Here is a 21,668-nt window from a genome sequence, read left to right as displayed (position 1 = left end):
AAGGGAGGGAGATGCATAGTAGTGGGGAGAAAGAAATCCAGATACACCACACACTACACGGTCCCCCTATAGCCTTAATTTTGACCCAGAGCAATTGCTACCTCCTTGATTAACAGTGTAGTAGGCTGGGACTTTCTAAGTCAGTACTGTCATTATCTGGGTATTTAACAGTTTTGTTAAATGTTGCATCAACTTACCTTGAAGTCCTTGATCTCCATCAGGCCCATCGATGCCTTGGCCAGTAGCTCCTTTGTCTCCCCTTTCACCGGGGTCACCTGTAGGGATGCACATTTTCATTTAATTCAAACGCTGCTGATTTCAGTCCCGTTTGCCCTCATACCCTGGACCCTATTACCAGATTTAGAGCTTGTGTGCAAGCATTTCCTTCACTGCATGAGATGCCTACCCCCCCACACACACACTTTTTTACAACTATCTGCATCTCCATTTCCTGTGTTCACACTACTGGCACCATTACCAGCCAAACAAAGTTCTTAAATGCTCTGTATAAAAGGCAGGCTTTCAAAGACACCTGCAACTTCAACAAAAAAAAAAAAGGTCCATTGACTTAAATACAAGTTAGGTGCTTTGGGACAGTCCCACGGGCGATAGTGCCCAATCATAACTTTAACTGGCTAAATACCTTTAAAAAGCAACTTAAAAGTCCTAAATCTGCTGGTAATCAAACATCTCAATGTGTATATATGGCATATTTGAACAGATAACTGTCAGATCTGCATGCGCGCCAAACGTATCACCCGCTGTCCCAGCACGCTTCCAACGGGCAGGGACAGAAAAGGGAAAATTACATTTTTGCAGGACCAAATGCTTCAGCGTGCTGCCCCCTGGCGTTTCATTCTTCTCCTAGAGCACCTGCCAGGACAAGCAGGAGCCTGAAAAGCCTCAAAGGCTGGATTTGCTTTCAGCTGTTGCAACCCATTAGCCAAGTTACTCCTATTAACTGTCAGACACAGATCGGGAGCAACAAAACTCCAAGCATTGCACATTTGCTGATACAAAAGCTGGAGAATCAGACCCCGAGTAGGCTTGAGAAACAAGACACTTCACCAGCATCTGTTTTCCCACACTTTGTCCTAACTCATACTCTTCATTCTGATTGTTCGAGAGAGAGAAAGGCTTGATGGCTCATGACAAATACATGTAGGAAGAACGGCTCTGCATCTGCCACCGGACACAGCAGGTCAGTGCCAACACCTCTGGTCTGCAGGGTTTGCAGTCTCTATGTGCAGTGCAGGAAATCTACCTGGAGCCTAGAGATGGGTGCAAGTCATTTGAACAGACAATGTGGAGTAAAATGCTCCAGACTAGCACTGGCATTTGCATCTCAGTGAGTGTCATGCTAGTGGCGCAAGGCAAGGCAAAGCTGCAGCACAGAATCAGAAGCAGCTCTTCATCCTCTCCTGCAAGGAGCGATAGGGGACCATCTGTTTTCTCAGTGGTTCAGGCAACAGTAGGATGGTCTTGTAGGCACACACGGCGGCAGGGGAAGCGGGGTAGGGAGAGAGGGAGAAAGACTGGATACAACCTGTAGATGCTGCGGTCCCCAAGGTCAAGCCCTATGCCTCATTCCCTGACATGTCGCAGTGATGAGGATTCATTTTGCTTCCTAAACCACACGCCTACTTTCTACAGCTCTGGCACCTGCTCAGGCCTCCTGTTCTTCCCTTCCGAGGACCGGCTTTTGCAACAGTGAAGCTAGGAGGAGGCTTGCCATTTCCTTGGTGGGCACAAGATTGGGTGCTGCATCTTACCCCTTGGTCCAGGATCCCCGAGTTCCCCTGTTGGCCCTCTAAATCCGGGCGGACCACGAGCACCAGGATGACCAACATTTCCTGTTGACCCAGGAGGACCTGGGGGACCGGCAGGGCCAGGCCGACCCATCATCCCAGGAGCCAAAGGCTTTCTCAGGTTAGCAGCTAACTGTGCGATTTGTTCTGGAAGAGAAGAGTGATAACAGAATGAAAACTAGGTTAACTCTTGCTTGGTGTGATGCCTGGAGACTGCAGCCTTTCAGCTGTGTGACACGTGGGAGCAAGTGCAGCTCATGAAAGGAGAAAGTGCAGGCTTTGAGTTTCCCCCAGTGCAAAAACCCTGATTGCACGGCACGGGCAGAATTACGGCTCTCAGAGGTGCATGCACACAATGCCGGCCTGCTCCAACAGGAGCTACACGTGCCTAGCTGAGGCTGGAATCTGTCCCAGTAACACCCAACAATTGTTTCTGTTATAATAAAACACTCTCAATAATGCGGGAACCAAGTTGAATGGAAATTGATAGTAAAGTCATTGAAACAGAGTCACTGGTGTTAGCTGTCATCACAGTGAATTACGGCCCAGCTGTACTGTGCAAAAACATTGGGAAGAAACATGAAACCAGCTTATGTGGAGCAATATGTTGTTGTGCTATCGAGACTCAAATCCCACGGGGCTTGGCATCAGAGAACAGGGCTGTAGGGCCACGTGAGCAAATGAAGGTAAGCGCGCCACGCGATGCTGCACGACCACTAACACAGATCCCCGGGCAGTGGAATCCGCACGGCTCAGATTAGCGCAATCGCCACTGAAATAAGTAGCAACAACTGCTCGCTAACTATAAAGCACCCTCAAGCTTTGATGGAGTAACTAAAGTTCAGCCACCTCCCGGTGGCACTCACCGTTTATCATTTCCGAACAGAGCTCTCTTATATGTTGCTCGCTGGCTTCTTTTCCCTGGAGTTAACGAAATAATCCTGTCTTACACACAAATCATGTTATTGATAATCATTATGCTACTTGACTCAGGTCTCAAAACACACGTCCAAGCGAGCACCGGCATAAAACAGAGGAGCTTTTATGGAGAAGAAAGAATTGTTTCTCTCGCCACAAGCTATCAGGGTAGCATTAATATTTCAGGGCGTATATTTAAGTTGTGGGTTTTTGACCTTGACAGGAATGGGAAACTTGATCTTTGAAAAACAAACAACCTCCCCCCCGATTAATTTGAGTAATAAAATCATTTAATCCAACCAGGAGTCAATTTGCTTTTTCCAGGTACTGACTTGACTTGTATTAACTCACTTTCCTAGCGCTATCACCTATCTCATCTCATTCCAAAGAAACCAGATGTATCATCATACTGACATAGCTCAGTATGGTACATCAGCCACTGATGTGTCATCCCCAGAGTGGACTAATCCCCAAAGAGGCAAGTCCTGGGAAGTTACTTTTCCTTCTATCCTTGCAAACTGTGTTCTTGTACAAACAAACCAACTGGTCTTGCCAAGTCGATAGGTGCACGGCTACCGATGCATGTTTGTACGCACACATGCGATTAATGCAAATGCAAAGTTAGAAGCTTGCTTGATGATGTTAAATTATTCTGGGCAGTTGTTGATGCCTGCAAATTAAGTCCCAGCTAAAGACAGCTTTAAACTTGGTTGATGATGTCTACATGTTAAAATCCAGTGAGCCACCTTTGCTGATCAGAGGAGACCACTAACGCACTACAACACCACGGAGGACACTCACCAACTGCGAGTTAAACAACACTGTGTTATCCTTGTGGGAGACAGACCGGTCTCCTGTTTTCTTTCTTATCTTTTACGTTTGCAATGTTCATTTATTTCTGTATTTTCTGCACCTGAGAAGGAGACGGCCTATCCCTGTTCACAAAAGACATGCAACCTGCGTAGTGACAATGCATGCTTGCCCCATGCTCAGCTGCAACCTCCTCTAGGGATAGTTCAACCCCCCTGCACCCGTCCTTCCTTGGCCCTTCTGATGGAGCCACTTAGCAGGGATCAATCTGGTGATGTAGACCCTGCCCACTGGGAATGTACTGAGAGAACAAGCTATATTTTCACATGGTTTCTGACAGTAACTTCACCCCCCATTGCCCATAGACTCCATGCACCCTTCCGGTCTGATGTCCCCAATAGCTTACACTACATTTGAATAAGCTACCCAGATGGGAAAAAAACATGGCATTTCTTCCTAAACCTGGCACTTTCATCCATTTCTTTCACTGAGGATTTCCTTTTTAGGGGTTGTGACTAGGGGGACTTCTCTTCTTGGCCCATTAGCTTGACTTGCTTCATAGCAACTAGCATGAGTACGGACACTTTCAGTACTACAAGGCATGGCCAGCTGTGGACAAGGGGACAAAAACCTGCTTTGCAGGCATATTCTAAGCAGAACCTCCCTGGGTTGGAAATGCAGGACTCTGCTGCTGCCGGTGACCCAGCCATTCCCACCCGACGCCGGTCCGCGCTCGGAGAACAGCAGTACTCACGGGAGGGCCGTGTTTTCCTATGATGCCAGGGACACCTTGCTCTCCCTGGTGGCCTATAGGTCCTGGATGGCCTGGGATCCCTGGCACGCCGGCAGTCCCATTGGGTCCTTGAATACCTTTAGGACCCAGCTCCCCTCTTTCGCCTGCCTAAAGGGTGGGGAAAAAAAGCAGGTATAAAAGAGGAGGCTGGGCATAGTGTTACTCCCCCCTGGTACTTTGCTACTAAGCCTTCCTGCCTGCTACTGCATTCTCCCTGTTGCTGCTAGAGCAGCTGTCCTGACTGCATGCGTCCTTCTGCAGTCCCTGCCGGTGTGCATGTAGATCCTGACTGTGACAGACGTTTTACAGACCGTGCCCAGGTTGCAGTGGAAGCAATGCAAGCAGCAACAGCAGTGTAAACCATTCCCAGGACGCAACCAGTGCACACAGGGGTAGCCTGGATAAGGTGGTTCTCTGAACAACGCAGCTCCACAAAACCACGTCAGAGCTCCTAGGGTTCATGCCAACTTACTTCCCACTTCCGTGTGGACAGGGACTTAGACTTCAAGCACAGAGGCCTAAATGTTCTAGCCTTTCCTGGTGCATCGCTGTGATGGCAATTAAAGAGGTTGCTGCTCATCTTATTCTTCCTAGGGCCACATTTCCCTCCCATCAAGAAGGGCTGGGAAGCAGGAAGTTTCCTTCCTGAGAATTTTGATTAACTACTTTTTGCCTCCCCAACTTAATATGTGACACTGGGTTTTTTTAAAACAGTTCTCAACTGGACTACTTGTGCTTAAAGCTAAGCATGTGCAGAGGGCCTTGTGGATGGGGTGCAGGGTGCAAAGTGACTCAGCCTGCCTTGCTATACTCCACCATGGGATTTATGCACAGAGCAGAAGTAGCCCCTTAGGGACTGGCCTCAACATGTGCATGAAACCATGGAACTCAAAATATATTATATATGAAAGGCTCAATTATATATTAAAGACTCAGAGTCCCAAATAAAAGAATAAACCACCCATGGGACTGTATAACCCAAAGAGGCAATCACCACCCATGGTACAGTATAACACCAAAAAGGAAACCACCCCCCGTGGTACTGTATAACCCCAAATAGCCAGAAGTCACTGGGATAAACACACTTATTGCATTAACATTTGTGGCTCAGAGCCTGCACCAGCTGCTACGTACCTCTCCTTTTTGCCCTGGGGGACCAAAAGGACCCTATGAAGAAAAGGAGGAAAATGGGGATATTTGAAAGAACATGCAACAGGAACAAAGACAGATATCGATGGACAGATCAATCGACCTAACGAAGCTCCTGGGAGCAGCACTTACTTCTGCATGGGGTTTCTGAGTGACACCTTAGGGTGCTCCAGCAATGCACACAATACTTCTTCAAGCAGGGGTGCAGCCCAAAGAAGCCAAAGGACCCAGAGAAGAGAAAGGCTCACTCTGTTACGTGTCCTTTTAAGTCACACAAGCCTGCTCTGCTATGGGGAGCACCCTGGCCTTTAGAGCAGTGCTGGCTTACCTACTCAGGGATGCCATTTCCCTTGGTGCCAAAGCAGGGGCATAGCTCCTATGAGTGCAGGCACAGAGGTGCTGGGGTAGACAGCACTTGCAAAGGATGGCTCCCTTTAGCCTTGCTGGGAAAACTAGAGCGATTTTTCTTGTATTCTCACATATTACAGCTGGACTCAGTCTACGGGCATGAAGCTGGCCCCTTCAGAGGTGCTAAACCTGACACGCTAAGGGGCACTGAGGAAAAAGCTAATGGGGGTAGTGCATGCAGCTGGCTTCCTGCACCTCTGGGTCCAGCTCTTTGGTGACTTGGTTCCCTTGGATTTAAATGATGCCTACCAGTTCTCCTTTGTCACCGGGCAGGCCATCCGCTCCTGCAAAGCCCTGGGAAGGAATCGACATTGTTAGTACACCAGGAACCTTGCCAGTGGGTGCATAATACAGTGATTCACCATCACATGCTTTACTTTCCAGGGGGAGTTTACTTCCTGGGCACCCAGACAGACCTGTGCATCCTGAATACCCCCAACTCCCGGTGGGAGTCAAGAGCATCCAGAGCCTTTCAGGGTCACAACAACAGTGGGAGGATTTTTTGCTTAGAAAACAGCTGTTGTACATCACCAAGTGTGCTTCGCAACACCAAAGCTGTGGCAAAACTTTACTAAGAGCTTCCCCTGTTCAAGGTCCCTGCAAACTACTGCAGACCAGCTTGGAGGCAATGGCAGCAGATATCTCTGCAACCCACGTAGACGATTCCCTGTCAAGTCTGTTAGTTGGGAAAAAATAACCTCCTTCTCCAAAGGAGGATCTGCCCCAGGTTGGCCTCTGAAACAAAGTCCTTGAGGGCACTTCGCACAAGCCTTTAAGCTAAACCTACAAATCCTAAACTTTACTAAAACCAAAACCTCCATGGGCAAGAGCTCTGGGCCTATCCCTAGGGCGAGTACCAAAATATGGGAAACCTGGTGGCTAATTATTATGCAGTCATTTGATTTCAGAGTCGAGCTCATTAAGAGGGCACAGGCCTCCCAAGAGTTGCTCGGTGACTGGCTCTGTACAGCGATGCTGAGCCATTAGGATAGCCTGTTTCCCACTGAACCGACAGAGGGAGCTTGTAATTCATAGATAGCGAGAGACGACATAAGGGCGCAGCGCCGTACGAGCTGCTAGCCCATGCGTGCAGGATAATGTACACCTTCCAGACACTGCTCACAGCAGCACGCATTTCCTGCGGGTAATAAGCAGCCTTATGTTGCCTATAAAGGCTTAGACATGCAGTTAAGATTTACATTTCCCAGAACCTGTTGAGCTTAGAGCACGCCTGCTTTCCAAAAGTAACAAGGAGGTGGCTAGAAGTGGGAACTGTGATTTGAAACCATATAGACGCTTGTTGGGTATACAGCATGCTGCTTCCTGCAGAGGTAAGGGCTCCACCACTGTACATCATCGTTGTATACTTGCCACCAGTTGGCTCGGCAGATCATCCATTGAATTAAACCAAATACAGAAGTTAAGCAGCAAAAATTTACTAAAGACTAAGTGCTCCTTGTCTGTTAGTCTTCAAATCCTACCTGTTTACACATCTACTTGCATACGTTCACCAAAGGGGATTTGGTCTTGAGTGCGTTCGATGTTGCTAGGTATGATGATTGGAAGACAAGCATCAAGGGCATCACATTTTACATAGAACATCTCTGCATTTCTTTAAAAAAAAATACAACGCGCACAGAAAATAAATTGGAAGGAAAAAAAAAAATCATCGTCTGCATCGACTGCCTAGCTTGCTAAATTTTAGCTGGCGATGCTGCGATCAAGCTAGACAGGAGAGCTGCAACCTGACTTCAGTGTGAAAGCAACCAGAAAAAAAGTCCAATTCAAAGTCTTGGCTCACCTGGTTCCCTTTGGGGCCAGAAACTCCTGTAGCACCCTGGGAACAAAGCAAGAGAGGGTGGATGAACGCGGCGCCGTTATAAACCGTTTAGCGCAGCCAGGTGCTTGCTCACTGCGCAGCAAGAGGTCAGGAACTACGTCTGCCGTTGCCAGCAGAGAGGAGGGAGGCTGGACAGGAATCGGACCTCGTGCTACTTAGAAGGAACAAGTGATGTTAGTGTTCGGTTTGCTCGATGGCCAGACCCGTAATGAGCAGGGTTTGCATTTCTTGCTGAACAGCTAGGCTACAACTAAATCGCAAGAAGGCCCCAAGCCAACTCCCCCAGAGTTGCTCCATCCAGCCAACGTAAAATATAACCTCCAGGAAGGGGGGTCAGATGCTCCCCTCCATTTTTTCATTGCGGTCACCACATGGCCTAATCCAAGGCTGGACACAGGCATAGGGGAACTGGGCACCAGACAGAAAGGGGGCCCACAACATTTCTTCTGTTGTCCCATTATTATTATCATTATCTCTAGTGAAGGGGGGCCCAATACTAAAAGTTCACCTGGGGCCACCAGAAGTCCAGGTATGGTGCTGGCCTAATCCACATGAGATGGTTGTTTTCTGCTGTCCCGCTCGGTTCCCTGAACATAGCTAACATGAGTGCATTTATTTCAATTCACATCAGGCTTACAAATTTCAACTTCCTCACTTACCTCAAGGCAAGGAAGCCTTCTCCAAGGGGCAGGTAAAATATCCTCATATTTTTCATCATCGTCATCATAATATAAAGTAGGAGAATGGGTTATGTGCTAGGGCAGGCTGATGTTCAGGATACAGGATCCTTGCCAAACTATCATTTTTCATAAGGGTTTCGGGTTGGCTGTTCCCGGCTTTGGCATCCACAGAGAAACACAACCTGGGGACTGGGTGAGGAGGACACACTTGGTCTGGTACCCGATGAGGCCGGATGTCCAGAGACATGCACGGATTTTAGGTGATGAACCAAGGAGCTGCAGTTTTGCAGCCAGATGTAATTTAGGCATTTCATGAACAACCACACCTATTTGGGACTGACAGAAAACAAAACCAGACACTTCAAGCCCTTGGCCTGTGACTGTTGATTCGTTCGACAGAGCCAAGAACTAATTCAGGTTTGGAGGACCTCAGTCTTGTCTGTCATGCTGGGTGGATGCAGCAATGACACACCTGGAGCAGGAGCATTAATTGTGATAGCTGTTGGAAATGTGTCATTTTTGCATAACTGGACCTCAGAACGGTTCCAAGAAAACAGCATGAGAGAAGAGTGCAGACGCCGAGTCAGTGCACACCGTTTCACTGAAGGAAAGGGCTGCAGATTATTAAAAGCTCAAATTTCTCTTAAAATGATTTTCCCTGCAAACCAGACCAGACATCCTGGAAATGCAGAAAGCAATCCAGGCATTTATAACCTTCTTTTTAAATGCAGCCGTAGCAAAGGCAGGATTCTTCCTTTAGGCCTAGTCTGCTCCTTCAGACTAGATAGTCCCAGGGCCCCACGACAGTTTATGGCATAAGAAATAGCCCAGTCTCTGGAGACTGTCCCCTGAGGACTGCTTCTTCAGAGAAATGATTGACCTGATGCATTTGGATTCTGAAACGTTTGGTTCATCACAAAACGACTCCCGGCAGTAGGAGCAGGAGTGACAAGAATAGCATCTGAGAGCAACCAGCTCCATATTCACTGGCAGTTTTCATGTTTGCCTGCCTCTGTTAAGGCATTTTCTTACCCAATTCAAAGTACCTCGTAATAATCAATCATGCAGATACATTGCTGTAGACGGAGGACATCGAACTAGTACGTGTGCACCTTCAGGGTTATAATTAGGAATTCGATCCTAAAGGAAATTCTTATGGTAAATATTTTTGTGAACTCACCCTAACCGATGCAAATAGAAAAACACCACGTGGCTCCCAGGTATAACTGTAGCATCATCGTATAGGTCATGGTACGCTACCCTGAAGCTTCTGTATTTTCCACACAAGAATAATGCACTTGCTAATATGTTACTTTGCATTTCTGGAGGCATGCAGCTGCAAGCCTGTGAAATAGCAAGGCAGTGGCTGTTCAATCCCAGGGGTAGGCATAAGTTTCCATGCAGAAAAATTCATTCACACCTTGGGTCAGTCAAAAGTGATGTGGCAGTTGCAGCTGGCCAAAACACTGGTGCAATATAACTATATCCATCCTATAAGCCAGGAGGTCTGTGCGAGTCCGTCAGGGAGACACGACCCAGGGAGCCAGATTTTCAATAGTGTGCTTGCATACACATTGCCTTCTGCAATAAAGGATATTGGAGCTGCCGGCTACAGAGTTTGGCTTTTTAATTCAGGTTATAGAGACTAGGGCTCCTCATTTCACCCCTGGGCACCAACAAAGAGAGGGGCAGTATGTTCCACTCCCCAAACTACGGTCCTTCCTAATGGCAGTCATAGTAGTTGTGCACACAGAGAGTTAATTCAGTATATAACTGAAATCATAACGATGACCAGAACTACAGCAAGGCGATGGGCAAATTAGGGATTTAGTTATACCTGGCTGCATGGGCAGTCTAGTGCAGTGCTTCTCAACCTTTTAAGTAGCAAGTACCCCCTAACTTCTGAAAAATTTAGTAAGTACCCCAAAACTCAATTTTCCAGGGGATTTAATATTTACAGACTAATGTGTGCCATATGTTGGAAGAAGAGCTGTGTATATAAGGCCGTCATATGACAGATGTTTGATGTGGCGTGGGTCGGGCTGCCACCTTTTACACCAGGGGTGCACAATTCGAGTATGTATCTGGGCTAGAGGTGATGCGGGCCAAAGCTAGGAGGGCTGAACCCAGTGCCGTGTGAAGCACAACACGACAAATTATTACCAGGGAATTTAAAGTGCCACGCAATGCATGGTGCACCAAATCTTTTGCCATAGTTGCCAAAGGAAAAGAGGGCGAGAGAGAAAAAGGGGAAAAGAGGGTGAGAAAGAGAGAGCGTTGGAGTACCCGTGTACCCCCTGCCTGTGTCTCGCTTACCCCCAAGGGCACACGTACCACAGGTTGAGAAACTATGGTCTAGCGCCATAGCGTTGGGCCAATCTCCTGTAGTCAGCCCGACATGGCTGCTAACGCTCTGGGGTTTTCTGACCTAGCAATCAACATTTACATTTGGGAACCACTGGTTGCATGTGGGGAGCCGGGATTTTTCAAGACACAATTAGGACTGGCCCAGAAATGACAGTGGGATGAGGGCTCTCAGTTCCCCTGGACTTTCCCATCTTAAAACCTTAGTTTTTGTAGCTAACAATCTTTCCATGTCTTGACCCGATGTCCTGGCGGCTGGGACCCCCCGCCCCAAGATAAAACCCAGGTGATCCAAGGAAAAGCAAGTAGATCCACACAGCTCCTACCTCATTTGATGGGAGCAGGAGTCGAGGGACTTGCTACACTTTTTGACAGCACCTTGTTCTCCGTTTGCTTCTTGATATGGGGATTTAGTTTTAAGGGGCATCCTTCTCTCGGAGCATACCTTTCCCTTGCGGCATCAGTCTGCAGCCGTGCAGTACACGCTGGCTCTATAACATCGTCACTGTGCTAGCTTGTAGACGCACAGTGTCTGCAACTGAAAAGCGCGCTGTGTAACCTGACTTAACCCAAGGCTCCTCCTGGCCGTGCACAGAAAGCCCATTGTGCAAGCCCTGGTACACCCGGGAGGCTGTTTACACAGAGACTGGACTTAACACCCGGCCACTGTTTCCTGCAGCCCCTCAACAGCCAATGCTGGCTTCTTCCAAATGGGAAGAAAGCCCTTGACATCAAACAAATGGATTTCTCCTTAAATTCTGGCCATCCAGAGCCCAGAAAGGTTCCATTTTTTAAAGGGAAGGAGGGGAAATAATGAGAACAATGTCAAAAAGGAGGGAAAAAACCCCTAAACAAACATCTCAATCACTGAGTCAGTCAAAATGCAGCTCTCCTGCACACTAGGGGTCCTGCATGTCAGTGAAATCTGTGTGGAAGACTATCGATGCCACGGTCCGCCTGGCTGCAGCCCGGTCCGGAAAGTGCTCTGAAACGAGCCCTCCAGTCTCAACAGAGCTGGGCTTCAAGGGACTTGGGTGGAGCAGTGGAAACACTCACCGGCTCATGTTTCCCACCCCTTTTTTCCTGCTCTAAATCCTTCAGTCAGGCTTTTTGTGTAAACCAAACACACACAGTGAAAGCCTGGCTTGCGGGACCCTCCCTGCAGAAGCCAGCTCTCACAAGCCTACAGCTGCGGTTTGGGTTTGCAGGCAAGTGAAGCCTCAATGGGAAGGCTCCCTATGACTGGAGAACTGCTGCCATGTCCGGGGTCCTCACGCTCGAGGTCCCTGCTTCGTAGCATCTGAGCACTTGGCCAGCTTCCCTGTCTTTATCCTGACACTGCTCCTGCGAGCAGGGCTCTGTTGTTTTACCCCATCTTCTGGGTCAAAATCTAAGGCACAGAGACCCTAATTTGCTCAGGATCCCCCAGTGCTAGAGCATGGACGCCAGCCAAGATCTCCAGCCAAGCTCTAACCACTGGACCACAAATCGTCTGAGACACCCGCACGAGAGAGGAGTGCACCTCCCCCCCAGTGGCGCGGTCTGAGAGGCCTTCTGCAATGCAGTGCTGCCAGGGCAGGGCTCAGCCCTAGTGCGGGACTGTTCACGGTGAGGGGCTAGCAATCAGAGCCCAATGCTAGACACACTGCCCACCCTGCAACACTCTTCATTTTAGCATAAAACACCAGGCAAGAAACAACCCTGCAGCAGCCCAGGCAAAAGGACCAGATAGCACACTGAATCCCCAATGCCTGGGACCCCAGGGGTACTCGGGCCTGGTTGCTGAGCCCCCAATTCCTTGCCGTGAGCTGCAGTTGCAGGGGGTAAAACGGAGGTAGGCCAGTGACCCGTATCCATGCAGGTCAGTGAGCTCAGCCTCTAAGGATTGGGCTTGCCCACTGCAGCAGCGACAATCACTTACAGGCATAAAACCCAGGCTGCAAAGTGCAAAGCAGGAGGCCAGGTGGAAAATCAGGCTCTCAGAGTTTCTGGCATCCCTGCCAAGCCAGCTGCTCGTGCTCCGCTGTCTGCCAGCCAAAGCACGTGAGCTGGTGCGACTGCTGCACCGGCGGTGTCGCTGTGCTGTCGTCCAGTATGAGGGCAATGGCTCCACACCCCCAAAAGGTGAAATCCCGCTCTGCAGCCAGAGGGGTTTACTGCACCGTTTGCAGTGCAGGGAAATCTATGCGTCTCTGCGTTAACCTCAGCAGAGGCAGGGGCATGCTGCCGACAGACCCCGAGCATCCCCGTAAGGACCGGCACAGCACCCAGAGTGGAGAATACTTGCCAAATAGGAAAGTCCCTTGTTCTCTCATCCTTGGGGAAGCAACTATGGATTTCTAAGGTTGGGGAAGACCAGTGAAAAGGTGGGGGGCAGTAACAGGGGCAGTGCCTTGGGATGGGGATGACTTAATGGCTTGGTGAATCAGGTATATGCTATGCATAACTGCCCCCCCCCCGCCTGTCTGTATCCACCTCGTAGATACAGATGAGAAACTGCTTGGGACAAGCCCGGCCTTTTCGATCTATGTCCATTCAGTGCCGGGCACGGAGCAGAGCCATCCAACAACTGATCTCAACACCCGCAGCAACAGCCGTAAGAACCGATTCTTGGCCCTGCCCCTCTGCAGCGATGGGGCAGGGGTGTGTGTGGCACCTCCTGCACTCCTTAGTTTTCATTTGTCTACATTTTGTATGATACGACATTCAACAGAGCTCCTCCAGCCTTGCTCAGACAAGTCACAGATTCCAGGATCTGGATCCAGGCTTCACTTCGATGCACCCAAAGGCAAAGCTGGGACTGCAGCCTGTGCTTCAGACGCAAACCCGGCACATACACGGCCCCTTGGGAGATTTCTTTCCTTACCCTCTCACCAGACTCGCCACGGATCCCAGTCGGGCCAGGAAGTCCGGGTTCCCCGCTGGCACCTTTGGGTCCCTGGAGGGAACAAAAAAGGCAGACATCTCACAGTCACGAGATCCCGCGCAGCTTTTAACAGCCCTGGTTCATTTTACTGAGCAGAGTCGCGAATGCTGAGTCTCTTTTTTCTTCTCCCTTCTTCCAAGCACGGCTATCAGCCTGCTCTCTGCCCCCGATCCCAGCACAGCTCATCTTCTTCCAGCTGCTTATTATTCTTGCTTGCCCTGCACTGTCTCTACGGCCCTACCTCCTGCAGGAAGCATCGCGGAGGTCCTCAGCCCATTCATTACAGATGCTGCTTATCCAAACTAGACAAAGCCATGTCGTTAGAAGCAATGGACCCCAAGCCTGGGCTTCAGGAAGCAACCGAACTTCAATCCAGCAACACGGGGCTTTTGCCAGAGAAGCTGATTCCAGCCCAGGCACTTTGCCAGTACGACGTTGACTTCCAGCCCAGGTTGCACACCTCATCATGTCCCTGGAGGACATAGTAATGCCAGGGCAAGTTTGGACTGTGCCCCCAGTCTGAGTGAAGTTTTGGGCAGTGGTTGCATCCTACTTCCTTAGGGGTAAAAAAAGGTCCCAGGGTCACAAAGGGGAAAGGACACTTAAGACAGTGGGGCTGGGACTGTTCAGGTAAAGGATAAGCTGTAGTCAGGCAGCTTCCCTCTTTATTTGTTAGATGATGATCTTCCAAGGTCCCTTCCAGCCCTAATGTCTAATGTCTATGTCTATGTCTATGAATGTGGCTTCACTTGCTACAGGCAGCACAACAGGCTTATTGGCTGCTCTTGTTCTTTTGCTATTGTCTCGTATTACTGAAGGTGCAACTGGATCCTGATTAAATGAAATCTGTTTATGTCCTAATTTGTCACTACCCCCCAATTATCCTTCCCAGAGGCTTTCAGGGAAAACACCAGCCTCTTGTTAACAGGATGTGTATTAAACTACCTTAATTGCTAGTTGACTGACCTGAAAGCCTCTGATCCCTGGGACTCCCATTGGGCCTTGAAGGCCAAGTGCTCCCTGCAAAAGAGAAGAATAAGAATCGTTAAGAAAGATCGTTCAAGCCCAATGAAGTCATGAATACAGTTAAATTGGTTTTGTTCTAATGAGGAGGAAGCCTGCAAAACCCATACTCCAGAGCAGGCGTCCCACCAGCCTCGAGGCTGAACAGCTGTTATGGCACTGCTTAATTGATCTTTCTGTTGTCACCCGGAATGACAACGATTATTTCTGTTGTATTTAATGCTTAGGCTCATTAATAATGCAAGAGACTAGTGGCCATGCCTAGGGATAAGTATGAGGTAAGTGCTATGGATGCTTTCCGCATACACCCTTGTCATCACCGGTCTCATCCAACACAGCCCTGCCATTCATCCTCAACACGGTCTGCTCAGACTCCGGTTCAACAAGGCGTTTAAGCATGCGATTAAACCCACTGAAACGAGGTGGGTTCCCACCACTCACAACCACCTAAATGGTGCTTTTGGGATGAATGCATCTCCCCTGGAGATTTCTGAATTGCTTAAGTGTAGCGGATCAGATCTTAAAAATATGCATTTCAACAGTTGTTATTTTTATTCTCTGGCAGTCGCTGTTCAAGAGATCATTCAAAGTCAGGGGAAAATTGGATGCCAAAGATAAATGCTTTTGCAACACTCTCAATTCCCAGCCCACTTCCCCCTTTTGCAGCTGAAGGCCTTTGCTGGCCCTGCCCTGTTCTAGCTGGGAAGGAGGGGTTTCAGGGAGAAGAAACAGTAGATGGAGTTGCTTTGAACTCCAAAACAACTTCATCATGTGGGCATAATTGTATGCAGGGGAAGGAAGTTAATTGAGTCACTGAACTGTTTTTCAACTCTGAGTTGTCAGATGAAGTTAGGCAGAAAACTGGCAGTTATAGAAACAGGCTGTGCGGGCTGGGGTTTTGAAAATCCACTGCCAGCTTTCAAAGAAAGGGGCTGGGGGCCTTGTGCAGCCCCTCTGAAAGGCAGGTAGGATGAGGTCCGTGGAGTCCAGCCAGCCCTGTGAAATGCTTGCATGCAGCTGTCACGGGGGTTGCGTTTGCACGTGACAGCCTGGCCATTGCACCCCCTGCCGCAACGTACATGCAAATGGCACAATCGGCACCTGCAACCGTTTCCTGTTTGCTCCCAGTGTTTTAACAAGACTGGTAGAAAATGATCGTTTCCTTTCAAGAGCCTCTGATATAGTCCCCTGAGGAAAAGCCACACACCTAAACCTTGGGCAACGCTTCAAAAGCCCTGAAGTGACTAAGGAGCCTAAGTCCCATGTTCAAAGTAACTTGGGCGCTTCAGGGCCCTGCCACGGATTTACAAGCTAGCAGGGCAACATCGCAGTAGGGCCCTGAAACCAAAGCTTTGCGCAGGGCCCCCAAAAGGGCTCCTGGCTGTAGAGCCTGAGACTTCCCGACTGTTGAGAAGTCCCTTTAGAAAGGGAGACTCAGACCCACAAGCCACTGAACTCAAATTTCTGAAAGCCCCTAGGCTCAGTGGCTTTCAAGCTTGTTTCATTTGCAGACCCCTAAAAATTTTGAACGGCGGTGCGGACCACCTTTGAATGGTCAGTGTGAGTATTCGCACACCTTTGATTGATCGCTGTCACCTTTTGTGGACCCCTTAGACATAATCTGTGGACCCCCAGGGGCCCATGAACTACAGGTTGAAAACCACTGCCTTAGCTCAACCTGTGCACCATGTGCTTGTCCAAATATTGCTGTTTGCTTAGGTAGCAAGACACCCTTAAAGCAACCCAGTCCATGGTTACATGTGCTAGAGGTCAAGCAATGATTTTTTTTTCCCACTTTGAGCACATAGTATACAAGTCATAGTTGCACACTAACATTATATAAGCAGCAACTGCATTTAAATGAGAGCTATGCTGGCGGGGTGGAGAACTAGTCTTAGTCCCAGACTGTGGCAAGAGCATGGGTGCAAGCCAGACTTTAAGCACATGAGTAATCCTACTGGAACCAACAAGGGGTTGTGTGAACACGGGCCTGTTTTAGCCAACAGGCATCCAGGTTGTAGTCAGTAGAAATATTCACGTGCTTAAATTTGGGTACATCATCTTCTTCACTACAGCCCTGGAGAACATAAAGTTCACGTTGGCTGCAAATTGTTTTTCATTTCAGTAGTCTAGCATCACTTTCTGAATAACGGCTTTCCCAATTCAGGCACATGGCAATTCAGTCTGTATTTCTCAAGATAAAATGAATGGGAGGATAAAGCAGCCATCTGACAATAACACTTCTCTTCCATTACACAACCGAGGCAGAGAGAGTGAAGGTCGTGTCTTGGATGACGTGCTGCCATGAGCGGCAGCTGTTGGGACTGCAGGGCAGCCATGTCTGCAGTTACTCAGCCATTTCAAGTCATGTTAAGTCACTTCTCAACAAAATAAAATAAAATAAAATAAAATAAAAACAATCCATGTTTCTACCTGCCAAGCTTGCATCCTCACTTTGGCATCTGAATGCCCGGTTGTGTTTTACTGATTCATGGAGCAGCAACAATAAGAAAGAGTCCGGTGCAGATACGAGAGTTACACTGGAATCCAGTGCCACCTCCCTTGCCCGAGTCAGCTCTGCAGGGCTCCTAAGTACAATTAATACTTCATTTTTTAAAGGGAGCAGATATGAAGCAGAATAAGGAGCAGATATGAACTGGAATAACACCTAGTTAAGCAAACCAGTGCCAGGGTCACTCAGCCACGCAACTACCTCCATGAGATGTTTTCTCTCCGCTTTCATTTTCTGGCTTTTCCATATAACTCTGTTACTTGCCCTCCCAACTGTTTTTTGAACGATGCTTTACTAAATAAAGTGTTGAGCTGGAAATTATTTCCTGCTAATGCTTTTAATTCTGATGGCTATTAAGTATCTGGAATAATGGCACTGAAGCCGATAGAGTTACTCAGGATCATAGTTATCAGCACAAACCCCCGATTGTAGAGAACCATCAATCCTTCTGGATCATGGCGCATGCATAAGAGGTCACCAGGAGATTTGATGCATACACCTAGGCAGGAGCATGGAGGCTGCCCAGATCCGTCACCCCCTCTTTAGCTGTTTGAGGGAATCCAAAGGCCAGATGAGGTCCGGACATTGAGCTCCTGAATAGCTATATGCACATTGAGGAATCAAACCTGGGTCGCCCACATAGCGGGCAAGATTTCTACCACTGAACCACAACAGCAGGTAAAACCCTCTTACTGACACACTTATACCACTGTGACCCTTGCTTAAAACCATTTCATTTCAGTTGGGAATTTACTGACACAAATTAAACAGAACGGCTTAAGCTACTGGCACACCTACCTTCAGCATTTGCACCAGTTTAATTTGATCAGCTCTTAAGGATGTGGACACACAGTGTAAAAGGGGACAGGGCATTACCGTGTACCAGTAGCCCACATGAACGCTTTGATCCCGTGGTAAATTGAAGGATTAACCTCATTAACCCACTTGACTTTTCTAGCAGAGACAAGGCCTGAGATGAGATTTGACCTACTGTCTTCTTTACGCCTGTTTTACTATGAAATCCTGAGGACCTAAAACAATGTTTTTGGGGTTTGTTTGGTTTTTTTTTAATTTCTAAGGTTTATTTCCCCCTCTGCAGATATCTACTGAACAAAGTCATTCAGAACAATAAATCATTGGACTGCTCAATTCTTCCAAGCGGCACACTGCAGAAATCATGGTAGACTGACTGTAGGCTTCCCGATTTCAAAATGAGATAAAAAACCCTGGAAGGATGCATCCAGCCATAACCCTCATAGCACTCGTTGGGTACAGCAGGAAAACGAATGGTTTCATATTGTGAACAAAATCTGTTCTTTATTTTACCGTATGATGCTCGGACCTGGTGGGCAGCTATTTAATTACTTTTGGATTCCCCCTGCATCACTGTGTACATGGCTCTTTATTCCCTGTTCTCTGAGATAATGATGGGAATGGATAGGAGGAATACTGCTGTGGACTGGAGATGCTTTTAACCAGAAACTGTAACAATTCCTTGGTTTATCGGGTAATAGTTGGCAGGGGATGGAGCGGGGTGACCAAGGGGTTACAGCGGTGGAAGCATCTGCAGTGTCATTTCATGGCGGCTCACACTGACATTTGCTTCTTTGGCAAATGTTATGATGCAAACAAATACCCTAAATGCAGCTTGCTCCGAAACAACCAGCCCAACCTGGCTCTGCATCACAGTGTGGCCAAATGGGGATAACAGTGAGGGCAAGGAGCATATATGCCAATCTTTTGACACAGGGGTTCACAATATCGAGCCTGTCACTACACCAGGGGATCTGTACAGTTCCAGGGTTTGCTCTCAGTATTTTCTACAAGGACAGGGAGAACAGCACGTCAAAGGAAAGATTTCCTGCTTAGCGTGCTAGGAGTGGCTTAAGGGTCAGTCATATTGAGGAAAGGAGTGGGGGAAATGTCTCTTGTTATCTAGAAAGTGCTGATGGTTCAAGCTGCTTCCATGTAGTGGAAGGCAATGGAGACAGCAGAATCGGGCCCACCTCCAGTAGATTAAATTCTCTGCCATCCATGCCGCAGCAGCAGGGCACACTGCTTTCTGGCTTAGCTGGATGTCACCTCTGATCACAGGGCTGGGTTTTCAGGCCACACAATACTTTCAAGCAGTAGCGTCCTACTTACAGATGATCCTCGCGGTCCAGACTCGCCTCTCTCTCCGGGGATGCCGGGATCACCCTGTCAACACCACCAGAAAGTCATTGTGCTGTTCTTCGGCATCAACTCCAGCCTTCCCAACCCCACCGCAACACCGTGGATGCATCTACATGTTCATTAATGCACCGTGGTTACAGCGCCTTAAGTTTAGTATCTGTAATAACAGGGACTAACTGAATGCACAGCACTCGGTGCTACTGTTCAGTGCACAGGTTTTTTTGTGATGCTAATGTGCAGTAAACTAATTCAGCTGTGCATTAGCGTGTTAGCGTGGTGTTTGCCAGGCCGTGCTAATGCATAGTAGAATTTGTCTACTGCGCATTTAGTGTCTTGTGTAGACGTGCCCCACTGCACAGAGGCCGCACTCATATCACACTTGGCTTACCTCTCATGTTCATTGACCTTTAAACAACAGCAAGACTTAGCTGTTGACTGGGAAGCAGATCTCAGAACCCTTTACTAAGGAGCCCACTGCTGTGTACAGCTAGGAAAACTGAGGCACAGACAGGTGCATGCTGTGCCTAAAAGCCCCCAGCAGGTCTCCTGAGTCCCAGTCCCATGTGCTGTTCACTAAGCCATGCACCTGCCCTAGTGTGGCCTGCTTCTTCCCATTGCAGTACGGCAGGTGGTATTTGTACATGGTCACTGCTGTAGACCTGTGACCCACATCACGCTGCACAGAGAAAAGTCACATCACAGCAAAGATTTCCACCGACACAAGTGCTTATTACAGATACTCCAAGCTCTGCTGCTCCAGAGAAGCAGCGTGTGAGCTGAAGCTCAGTGCTGTCATTTAAAAAGCATTCACAGAGGTTGTGATATCCAAGAAAATTGATGAGATACGTACAGGGATACCTGGCTCGCCAGACGGACCCGCCTCTCCCATTTCTCCAGGGCTACCCTGTAGGAGGGGACACAAACACTCAGCAAGGACACAACTCCACAGTCATTTCTGTCATTTCTCAAGGAAGCAGATGGAAAGAGAGGATGAAATTAAAGTCTTACTGGGGGGGGATAACAAAGCACATTTGAAAACTATAAAGAGAAGACTCCAGCTAATGTAGACCTCTGCAGAAGAGTCATGCTTTAGCCCACATGCCGGGACCTGCAATACATTATATCAAACCACACGCTGGCTAAAGACATTTCCTCCTGGCCTAGCCAGTGATCAACAGGTACCCTGAAGCATGAGGACTAGTAACCCTGGTATCCATGAAATTATGAAGAGGCAAATGCTGAGATAGAAGATTGAGGAAGGAACAGACAAGACAAGCACCTTTTAATAGGCTGTTTGAAACCCTCCTTCATCTAACGTTGCTGAGGGCCAGCCTGGTGACTCCAGGGGCAGGGCGACACGCGCTGCATAAAGCTGTGCAGTAGTTTATCTTGAAGGGATTCTCAGTATAGATTCCCTTGGAGCATCATGTTATACACACTGAGGGGGGATCTGCCTTAGTATGGGACTTTGGCAGCAGAGAAGTCACCATTAGGCTCTTTTGGGGTCCTTTGAATTCAATCCAAGGGACCATCTGTCTTGTGGCATCTGCACACAGCTAAACGTGCCTGTGCTCCCTTTCTTGGGTATTTACCTTCATGTTAAATCCCTGGAGATTCACCTACTTTTGCATTTCCTCAAAGATCTTTAAAATGTCTTTTGAGGAATAGCTGAAACAGAAGCTTAAGTCAAGCCAGGAGGATGCCCGCTGCATTTGGGTGATTGCTCAAGAGGTGATCCAGACACATCAGGTGCAAGAAGAAATGCAAGCCCTGACTCTTGCAAGCACTCATGCAAGTACACAGATTTCAAGGAGACCGCTCTGGCACTGTTGGTGTTGCAGGATGGGAGCCTAAAGTTGCAGTGCACTAGGGTGACCCAGTTAGCATTTTCCCAGACAAAACTAATCATGAATAACATTCACTTACTGGCTCACCCTTTGGGCCTTTGATACCTGCTTTTCCAGGTAATCCCTGGAATAAAAAAACCAAAACGAAATTTGAAGTCAGAATACCTAGATCTGGCACAGAATAACATTCACTGCTTCCTGTCTCATTCAACATAGGTGGGGGCCCAATTTGCATAAAGCTGTAGCAGACATAAAGGCATTTCTATTAGAGACACTTTCCAGTCTGCAAATGATGGGGAAAATTACTGTTTCATTCATCATCTCAAGAGCTAATCCCAGTCCACAGATAAGTACCTAATGATACTCCTAACATTTTCCTCTTTATTTAAGGGGGTTTTTTTATGAATGCAGGCCA

At 48.2% G+C, this 21,668-nt stretch overlaps 1 protein-coding gene across 1 annotated transcript in view; it reads right to left on the bottom strand.

Annotated features, from left to right (window-relative positions):
- COL9A3 (collagen type IX alpha 3 chain) overlaps positions 1-21,668 on the bottom strand; it is a 60,515-nt gene that overhangs the window by 2,153 nt on the left and 36,694 nt on the right. The window contains exons 20-31 of the mRNA XM_090064571.1: positions 21,333-21,377; positions 20,257-20,310; positions 19,377-19,430; positions 14,663-14,716; positions 13,637-13,708; positions 7,688-7,723; positions 6,136-6,180; positions 5,464-5,496; positions 4,291-4,437; positions 2,675-2,729; positions 1,773-1,955; positions 198-275 (exon numbers count right to left, since the gene is read on the bottom strand). Of these exons, the coding sequence (XP_089920697.1) occupies positions 198-275; positions 1,773-1,955; positions 2,675-2,729; positions 4,291-4,437; positions 5,464-5,496; positions 6,136-6,180; positions 7,688-7,723; positions 13,637-13,708; positions 14,663-14,716; positions 19,377-19,430; positions 20,257-20,310; positions 21,333-21,377 (856 nt within the window). The remainder of the gene's footprint in view (positions 1-197; positions 276-1,772; positions 1,956-2,674; positions 2,730-4,290; positions 4,438-5,463; positions 5,497-6,135; positions 6,181-7,687; positions 7,724-13,636; positions 13,709-14,662; positions 14,717-19,376; positions 19,431-20,256; positions 20,311-21,332; positions 21,378-21,668) is intronic.

This window comes from Crocodylus siamensis, chromosome 10 (genome assembly GCF_052110815.1).
Source record: "Crocodylus siamensis isolate JL-2025a chromosome 10, ASM5211081v1, whole genome shotgun sequence".
In the NCBI taxonomy this organism is placed as follows: Eukaryota; Metazoa; Chordata; order Crocodylia; family Crocodylidae; genus Crocodylus; species Crocodylus siamensis.
Note: the sequence above shows the minus strand (reverse complement) of the source record. Positions and strands in the feature narration are given on the sequence as shown.